The sequence below is a fragment of the Sinocyclocheilus anshuiensis genome, unplaced genomic scaffold (genome assembly GCF_001515605.1).
Source record: "Sinocyclocheilus anshuiensis isolate Anshui unplaced genomic scaffold, SAMN03320099.WGS_v1.1 scaffold1239, whole genome shotgun sequence".
NCBI lineage: Eukaryota > Metazoa > Chordata > Actinopteri > Cypriniformes > Cyprinidae > Sinocyclocheilus > Sinocyclocheilus anshuiensis.
Window position 1 is genome coordinate 1,533,134 of NW_015540949.1, and position 10,415 is coordinate 1,543,548.

The 10,415-nt window shown below is 35.3% G+C and overlaps 1 protein-coding gene and 1 long non-coding RNA gene across 2 annotated transcripts in view; both read right to left on the reverse strand.

The window, feature by feature from the left end:
* LOC107689904 (inversin-like) overlaps positions 1-6,142 on the reverse strand; it is a 19,318-nt gene extending 13,176 nt beyond the window's left edge. Inside the window, 5 exon segments of the mRNA XM_016488083.1 lie at positions 546-655; positions 775-955; positions 1,043-1,210; positions 5,852-6,025; positions 6,131-6,142. Coding sequence (XP_016343569.1) covers positions 546-655; positions 775-955; positions 1,043-1,210; positions 5,852-6,025; positions 6,131-6,142 — 645 coding nt within the window.
* A 1,029-nt stretch (positions 6,143-7,171) lies between these two features.
* LOC107689895 (uncharacterized) overlaps positions 7,172-10,415 on the reverse strand; it is a 23,310-nt gene continuing 20,066 nt past the window's right edge. The window contains exons 3-4 of the long non-coding RNA XR_001634377.1: positions 8,493-8,577; positions 7,172-7,214 (exon numbers count right to left, since the gene is read on the reverse strand). This is a non-coding gene — a long non-coding RNA (uncharacterized LOC107689895). The remainder of the gene's footprint in view (positions 7,215-8,492; positions 8,578-10,415) is intronic.

Below are 10,415 nucleotides of genomic sequence, written 5' to 3' on the forward strand. Positions count from 1 at the left end.
CCTGTGATGAGGAGATTGTGAATAAAGAATGAATATTAGTCGAATTTAAAATAAACATTTGAATGTTAGGTGTGCGTCAGGGAGCGTCATCAGTGGCGCACGAGATGCGGTGATGATATAAGTGACGTTGTTGCATTTTAATGTTTTGTTAGTCTAGCCCACGAGACGGGCCGCTGCTGCGTTATTCATTCAAAATATTAGAGAAATATAGAGGCTCAATGCGGAGAAGATCTTGATTAGGTTAAAACCGAAACCAAGCCATTCACACAGAACGCATATTCAGCATATAAATAAACAAACATATTTATATTTGTATGTGTATAAATCAATCAATAAATAAATAAATCAATGAATGATTCAACACATTAAAAACACATCTATATTTATTTGGATATATAAATGAATTAATAAATGAATGAATCAATGAACCAATAATTCAACTGACTTTGTCCCAATTAAAAGAAACAAATGAAAAGCAAAACATTCAGAGTCCAAACATACAGGATATTATTTTACACATTTATAAATGATGTCTTATGTCTTACAGCATAGTTGCTCTGAGCTCCATAGTGCAGAGGTGTTGCTCCCTGACTGTCTGATGGGATCATCCCAGACTTGTTCCTCTCCAACAGAAGGTGTACAATCTTTGCATGACCTACACAGTCACATACAAACCAGTGTTAGCATCTACACTTATAGCAAATGATTTCAATTAAAAATAATTACTTTAAGCAGTCAAATTCCGCATATGTGTATGAGTATAAACGTGTGTACCCAGCAGTGCCGCCCAGTGCAGTGGCGTCCTGAACAGGTTGTCATAAGCTGTCACACTGCAGCCCTCGTATGATGTCAGCACTTCAACCACCGCCTCATTCCCATCAGCCACTGCAAAGTGCAGAGGTGTGCGTCCCTCATAATCCTGCCAGTTCAGCAGGGACTCGGTGGGAGCAGCTTCCTACAAAACACACAAATACTGAAGTTACTGTAATTGTATTATTTGTATGTGTGGGGAGAAATAGTGAGGTAACAAGTGTGGACTCACCAGGATACAACGTACTGTACGTGTAGCATTGGGGTGTTTGTTATGTGCCGCCCAGTGTAAAGGGATCTTGCCCTCACTGTCTGGGATCCCGATGTTTGAATCGTGCTTGATCAGCAGCTTAACATGCTCGGGGTGATTGTAGAAGGCACTCCAGTGCAGCGCTGTCTGCTGTAGAACAAACAACATTCAATTTCAAAGATTACATTTCCAGTTTTACTGTTCACTCGTGTTACACTGCGGCTACAAAGCTGCTTCACGGCCTTCAAGGAAATTGGGGCTTTAAATGATCACAGCGAGCAGGCTGTCAATGAACTGCAATCAAGAAAATAACATTATGGAGCTTTTCCAAGAGCACAAATAAAGAAGTCCTTTGCTCTTCATCATATCACATCAAACTAGTCAGCCAGCTTCCTCTGGGCTTAGAGTGTCAAGATCTTCTTGTCCAATACCACCAGGCCTAGGCCACGAATATGTGGATTTTTTCACATTTCTTTCTGTGCTGATTTTAGGTAAAATGTGTTTAGCAGAGCTGGTGGTACTACACTCTTTTTAGGTGCTGAAAACATAATAAGTTAGTCAAAATACTCAATAGACCATACAAAGGTATATGTATATTTAACTGAATATGTAGAATGACGGGAAGTTCAACAAGTGCCCATTTACAGAATGTCTTCCAGAATGTCTTAATTGCCACTTGAAATCTCTGAATTGTTTTCAATTTAAATAATATTTTAAACAATACATTATATGTACATGTAAATGAATTTAAACTTTAAATTTTATAAATAAACTTTATAACTTTAAATTAAAATATAAAATTAAAAGTAGAACTTAAGTTGAATAAAATTTAAAACCAAAAGTAAATGAATTTAAACTTAAATGTACACATTAAAACTTAAAAATGTAAAATGAAAATTTAAACATAAAATTATATATTGCAACTTTAAGTTGAGTAAAACTGAAATATAAACTTAATTTGAATGTATTAATTATAATTAAATGAAAGAGTACAATTTAAACAAACATTCCAACATTAAGTTGAATAAAATTTTACATTTAAATACATTTTTATGCATTATAGTTTTAAATAAAAATTTTAAATTTGAATCTTAAAATTAGAACTTTAAGTTGAAGCTGTAAACAAAAATGCAAACTTAAATGTATACATTAAAACTTTAAATTAAAATAAATTTTATTTAAATAAAAAAAACTTTACATTATATATTATATACTTTCTCATATAATATATATACTGTACATACAACTTTCTCATAATTCCAATTATATATTTTGCAAATGTTAATTGTCAAGCGCCTGAGAAATTTTGAATTGATGCAGGTTTGCAATCTCAGCTGCACACATAAAATCAGTGTTTGTCTATCTATCTATATCAGTTGCAGATTTACAATGCCTTTTTTGTGCGTGTCAGGCAACTTTGGCTCTCTCAGTTTGAGACTCCATCCAAAATCCATCCTCATCAATAAAGCTAATATTTTTGCCTTCCGTTTGATAAATTGCTTGAGCTTTTCCTCATTTGTGAGTCACTTTAGATGAAGTGTCTGCTTAATTATTACATGTAAATATATGCTGGTCTCCAGCTTTTTAACAAGCTTTACCAGCTAAAAATTCTTGCTAAACCATAAAGACGGTTTGCTCTGCAGTTTGATTCCAAATTCAAAAAGTTTACCTAAAACATACAGGCCCTTCTCTCTTCATCAATCACTCAAGTTTCCCCAGCCCCAAAACGCCCAAACAGCCAATGTGGACAGTGAAGACTGAAGACGCACTAGATGAGCTATTTTCTGCATCTGGCCACAGAACAAGCCTCATCACGCGAAATCATGATTCTGCTTATCAAATTATTACAAAACCAACAGACGGATGAAGGCCTGCAAACAAAACCTTATGCGACTCAATGGAAGCACTGATACAACCACAGTGCGCGCACACACGCACACACTCATGTTAGCGTAATCACAACCATACACACACACACACACACACACACACACACACAGAATAATGATTTAAAACAGGAGCCTTAATAACCCTAGTAGCTTTGAGCAGTTTGTCTGTGGAATGAGATTTTAAATGACGGCGTATCTAAAGAGTTGCTGTATGTGCGCAGATCATCGGAAAGTAAACTGGGGTGAATGTTAACAGTAATTGGAACCAAAGTGAATAAAGCTGCATGTGGTCTGGTAATCTGGAGCAGTTGATAGCAGTGTTTCCCAGGAAAGCACAGGGCCCACATACGCATCTCTCCAAACTCTTCTTTTGCTCTATGGTGACCAGCACATATCAACTTCTCTAGTCTAAAGCTTTTGTGTTTACTAATGCTAGCTACAATACTATAGCTGTTACTATTACTTGTATTATAGCTCATACAGTAATGTTACATATATTACAGTAAAGTACAACAGCCCTGCCAATCATTATGAAACTTTCCAGTTTCATGAAAGTCCGTTTCTGCCCGTTTCACTGTGACTTTAAATCTTACAATGTGACTTATATCTCACTATTACAACATTATTTCTTATTTATTTATTTCCAAATTATTTATTATATTTATATCTAATTAATTTGTTTCTAATTTTAGGATCAAAAATGACGAAGACATTCAGAATGTTAGAAAAACTTTATATTTAAAATAAACCTGTAATTTCGAATGTCGTCAAGCAATCCTGAAAAATTGTTTTATCTTGGTTTCCACAAAAATATTAAGCATCAGTTGTAACACTGATAATGAGATTAAATGTTTCTTGACCAAATTTCTGAAGGATCATGTGACACTGAAGACTGGAGTAATGGCTGATGAAAATTCAGCTTTGCCATCACAGAAATAAATAATATTTTAAAACATATTAACATCGATAAAAGTTACTTTAAATTGTAATAATATTTCACAATATCACGGTTTTATCTGTATTTTTGATCAAATAAATGCAGCTATATATGTTGACTTTGTTGCAAATGTTATTTCTTGTAACTGCAACTTTATATCTCACAATTGCAACTTTATCAAAAAATGTAACTTTTTTTGTAATTGTGACATTATTTCTCATAAATGTGATTATTTCTTACAAATGTGACTTTGTTTCTTGCAAATGTATTTTCATAATTGTGATTATATTTCTTATTTTAAGATTTATCTTACAACTATCTGCTTTATTTTTTACTCCGAGGTGAAAACAGGCTTCCATGCATATTGTCTTTGCTGTGAAATTGGGTTGGTTTGTATTCTCTCTGCGATTCGTGGAAGACGTCTTTGGCATGCAGCGAGTGAGTGATTGTCACTTCACACACACACACTTAAGGTTAACATTGCGATGAGACCCTGAGCCTTGTAGGCGCCTGGCAAGCTCTCGCAGCAGCTCTGAGAAAATATCTTTTATTAGACCATTTAAACAGAGCTCATATCCTCCAGAGAAACATCAGACTTGCCAATAGACTGACAAATGATCTCAGATGATATTTCATCTGCATTTTACTAAAAATCATTCAAAATAATACAATAAAATGATGAAAAAAGTACTTAGTGTCACCCAGAGACGTTATTCTTGGGCCGCGGTTTGGGGTAGAGACAGCTGTTTATCCATCTAAAGGGTCTGACTGTGTCTGAGCGCGAACAACCCTCCCCTCTCATCAAGTATCCTCCCAGGCCTCCTTAGCTCCAGTGTAAAACATTCCAGGGAGAGCCCTCGTGTGTGTGTGTGTGTGTGTGTGTCAGGGTTCTCAGTCTCTATTCCCAGCCCAATTAGAGTGTTAATCCCTGAGCTACAGCTCTTATTGATCTAGATGTCAGAGTGTTAACCATCAATTCCGTTCCTCCCCGTCTTCCTCTCCTCACACTCTTCTCCTTTCCTCTCCACTGTGCTCTGCTTTTCAATCCTCTTCTCGTCTCATTCAAACTGTCCCGTTTATTAAGTCAAAATAAGGTAACACATACAAGCGCTCTCATATTCAAATCTTTAGGAGAAATGTGTCAACACCACAAACACTAGAGGGCAGTAAACCGATGAAAATTCAGCTTTGCCATCACAGAAATAAATAATATTTTAAAACATATTAACATCGATAAAAGTTACTTTAAATTGTAATAATATTTCACAATATCACGGTTTTATCTGTATTTTTGATCAAATAAATGCAGCTATATATGTTGACTTTGTTGCAAATGTTATTTCTTGTAACTGCAACTTTATATCTCACAATTGCAACTTTATCAAAAAATGTAACTTTTTTTGTAATTGTGACATTATTTCTCATAAATGTGATTATTTCTTACAAATGTGACTTTGTTTCTTGCAAATGTATTTTCATAATTGTGATTATATTTCTTATTTTAAGATTTATCTTACAACTATCTGCTTTATTTTTTACTCCGAGGTGAAAACAGGCTTCCATGCATATTGTCTTTGCTGTGAAATTGGGTTGGTTTGTATTCTCTCTGCGATTCGTGGAAGACGTCTTTGGCATGCAGCGAGTGAGTGATTGTCACTTCACACACACACACTTAAGGTTAACATTGCGATGAGACCCTGAGCCTTGTAGGCGCCTGGCAAGCTCTCGCAGCAGCTCTGAGAAAATATCTTTTATTAGACCATTTAAACAGAGCTCATATCCTCCAGAGAAACATCAGAGGGTGCAGAGCTCCCCTGCTGCTTTATGGCATATATACAACCACAAACACACACGCACACATACACACACCGCCTAACCTCACGTTCACCCCGATCCCCACCCAAGCCAGCTATAGACAAGCCGCTGAGTGTGTGAGCATGTGTAGTTTGTGTTTGCGTTTGGTACCTTATTCCTGTCCTGTGTGTCCACCTCACCAGGTGCCATGTGCTTGAGGAGCAGAGACAGAGGTTTGGAGCTCGAGTGTCGGGTTGCCAGGTGTAATGGGGTCATTTCTTCCAGATCCTTTAACCGCCAATCGGCGTGGCGTGACAGTAAGAGTTTCATGAAGCGCACATTGCCCTGAAATGCATGTGTACATGCAAAAAAACATAATCAAAAACTTTTAACTTTAATTAGACAACTGTCTGTTTGTAAGGATTGGAGGATCACAGACTAATAGATCACAGTCCCAAGCATGAATAACAATCCATTTACCCTGAATTTTTATGTTTTCAAATTAATTTATTGCACTATTTAACTATAATTAAGTCAGAACTGTTGCCAAGTCATTAGGGGAGCTGTGAAGACTGATTGAAACCAGTAATACTTAAGTTCTCCAGTCTATTTGACTTATCCATTAAAAGAACCGGCTCATAAGAGTTATTCATTCATGAATCAGACAACACCCGTAAACCCACAACCATTTAAAATTTAAGTCTGGCTCCAGTCAAGGCCCAAAAGCATCTAATACTATAATTTTAGTTTGCTTAGCTTTACTCCAGTGGAAAATCTGACACATATGCTCCATATGCGTTCTCATATCAGGGATATCATAACGTAATATGCAAAGGCAGCTATTTGTAAGTTAATTTCCCCAGAAAATGTGACTCTGAAAACTGGAGTAATGGCTGCTGAAAATTCAGCTTTGCCATTACAAGAATAAATGACATTTTTAAAATATATTCAAAAAGAAAAAAGTTCTTTTAAATAGTAGTTTCACAATAGTGTTTTTGTTTAAAAATACAACTAGAACATATGATTTCAATTCAGTTAGATTTACTCTCCATTTTTATATTTCTTGTGGAAAATGTGAAGTCTGTAATTTTTTTCTATGGAAGAAAATTTACTCCTATTTGGGATACCATAACTTAATGTTTGTGCAAATTTACACATTTCACCTTTAAAGTTCAAATGAAACGAAAATTCCCTCTATCTGTTCTCTAAATGCATGTTATTGATCTTATTGTGATAATTATTGCATTTTTTAGACCTCATAATTATTAATCAAAATGTAATCTCAGTCTTCCAGTGAAATTACAGACTTCTCTCTCTGATGACGTATACTGGACTTCTCTAATCATTAAACCTTGCCCCTATCTTAAATTCAACTTCAAGCTTGCATTCAGATCTACCTCCATCCAACCAACAGCTGATGGATATAACCAAGTCCCCACCCTACTATTTTTCTTTATCAAAAACCTGTTTAACTTGGACGTTCAAAGAGGAGTCCGGCCAAACTGATCCTCACTGTCCCGCAGACGAGACTCTGCTGCGGACACAAAGCACACATACATATAAGAGTCAACCATAACCTGTTATTGAAATCTCTCTTTAATATAAAAAGAAGTGTTGGTGAGTGATATATTGAATATGCATGGTACATTTACGATGTTTTTTTTCTGCGACGATGTAAAACTAAGCAACAATGCAATGATTTTAATGTTTTTTTTTGTGTGGTTAAGTTTAATAATAACACTACCCAGGTGATGTACTGCATCTTTAAGGATTTGTGCGAACCAGTGTACACTTTGCTATCCCATAAGGCCATTGGAGTTAAATTAAAAAATATGAGAATTGTGAGATGAATAGGTTCTTTTATAGTTTTTTTTTTCATAAATTGCTAAATGGTACTTGTTGGTACCCAAATAAATGATGTACATGGTTGTAGTTAGTACATCATAGGTCAAAAAACATACAGGTCTGAGGACAATACAACATGGCAGATGTAACATGTCAGACAATATATTTATATTCAAGAACGGCCAGCAAATAAGGTCTTCTTATTCAGTAAGAATTCAGCACATTCTTTAAAAACATGGTGTGTAGTATAAATGAACATCTTTAAACGGAAATTAAACTGTATTTTAATTCTCATATTTAAAATTTTGAACATACTTTGCAACATTGACTGGTTGAATAAAATACAATCCTTTCAAAGTGAACATATATATTAAATATAATCAAAAGGATGAAAAATATGTTTACATAGACTACCATTCAAAAGTCTATGGTCAGTTTTTTTTAATTGTTTTTGCAGAAATGTATATTTTTATTCAGTAAGGATGCATTAAATGAAACAAAATTTCAAATAAATGCTTCAAGAATGCTGCAAAAAGTGTCATGATTTCAACAAAAATATTAAACAAGACAACCGTTTTCAACATTAATAACATGAAAAAATGTTTTCTGAGCACCAAATCAGCTTATTAGAATGATTTCTGAATCACTACTGAAAATTTAGCTTCACCATCACAGGAATAAATTAATTAAATTACGTTTTAAAATAGATTCAAATAGAAAAGTTACGAAAACAGTTATTTTAAATTGTAAACATATTTCAAGTATTAGTTGTATTATTTGTATTACTGTTTCTATGGTATTTTTTTAGCATAAGAAACTTTTAAATCACTAACTGTTATATATGCCATAATCTTACTGATATTACCAATCACAAACTTTTGAACGGTGGTTTGTTTTTGAAGATATATCGCGCGCATGGAATACAAAGTGAAGAGCATGGAGTTTTTTGAGCACTGATATGTGATACCTGTGATCAGTCTCTGTAAGGTGTTTTTGTCTCCATTCACAGCGGCCGCATGCACCTGAGATGGATTCTGGGGGATCAGCATCGCCTGGTGCACACACACACACACACACACACACACACACACACACACACACACAAACATGTTTGCATATGTGGTTTACAGGGAATCTCCATAGGCGTAATGGTTTTTATACTGTACAAACTGTATTTTCTTTCCCCTAACCATACACCTAAACCTACTCCTCACAGAAAACTTTCTGCAATTTTAGATAAAAAAAAAAAAAACAGTATGTTTTTTGAGCCATTCGTTTTACGAGCACACAGGAAGTATCCTCATAAACCATGTTCTCGTTGTAATACTTATGTCATCATTATACACATTTGTGCATTTCCTCATAAACCATATAAACCTGTACACACACACCAGCAGTCATGCAATGTGCTCACTCAGAGGCCAAACATCAAGATTACAGGCCTACAATCTAAACTCACTCTTTCTGAAATGAGCTTTGAATGGTGACCAAACCAACCATTACATCCACTCGCAGTGGTTCAGCCGGAATGCTGGGTAATCCTTAGACAGGAAGTAGCAGGGAGGGGGCAAATCCCCCACTGGGACACACCCTGCCCAACTCATCTCTTATTCATGCTCATCAATATTGCAAGAGATTAAAAAAAAATCAATTACATACACAAATCCACGATAAATGTGTGTGAAGCGTGTTTATGACCGCAGAAATTACTTTTTCAATGAGCGCTATAACCCATTCATGCAATTCCCTTTTTCTTTGCCATTCTTTCCCGTCACACACACACACACAACTAATTAGCCGCTCTGTTCTCACGCACCTCGTGAGAGGGTAATTGGGGTTAGTTAATGCAGACTCATAAAACTACTAAGAGTTACAACTACTTCAGTAGCATGTGTGTTTGTGTGTGTATGCTCTGATTAAAGCCTTTAAATGCTCTCCAATACACTATAATTCAGCTTTATATGACTCTACGTAGTTTAACGAAGGAAATCAGACATCACAAAAAAATGCACACACAGTCTGCTTTCGGAATAACAATGTGGAAAAAAGGCAGCAGGGGGATGGATGCCTTTGAGAAAGGTGCGCGCGTGAGGGAAGAGCTCTATCTGTACGTGTACTTTCAAGCGTTTTTCGTCCGACAGAGTGTTAGTGTGTGTGTGTGTGTACGTGATCGCGTGGGAAGTCATTTTCCATGAGAGAAGGTTTTTATGGAGGCTTCGCTCATATCGACCACAAGCTTTCCTCAATTTCCTCCAGACTAGGACGCACACATACATGCAAGCACACACACTGGGGCTTAATAACAAAAATGCCTGGCATACAAATCAAACGACTTTCTCTCAAACGCAAAATAAAATTAAGACTTCGTTAAAAAGGAGCTGGTAATCTTCAACACGTTAGTGTGGTTTTAAATCAATTTTATAAAATTGAGAGAGGAAATCAAACATAAATTTTAGTGTCATTCTACTGATGATCATTTGAATGGGGCATACTTATTTTTGACTAATTTAATTAATAATCTTTGCTATCGTAGATTATTAAAGCTTCAAATTCAAGTGCAAATCAACTCAGCTACCTAATAATTCAATTATATAACTAATAACTAATAATAATTAAAAAAAAATACAGCATCTGTCATATCAACTGTTTTTATACCTTACAGAAATACTCAAGTGAAAATGATTTGTATAACTGTTAATTTAAAAAAGTTTCAGACAAAGTAAATAAATATGTGTTGTAGAGATACAAAATAACACTGATTTAGACTTTCACATTTTTCCATTGAAACTCTGGAACACATTAAGGATTCATGTAATGTGCACAAAAAGGAGAGCACTTCATCTTAAATGTGTGTGTGTGTGTGTGTGAGTGTGTGTGTGTGTGTGTGTGT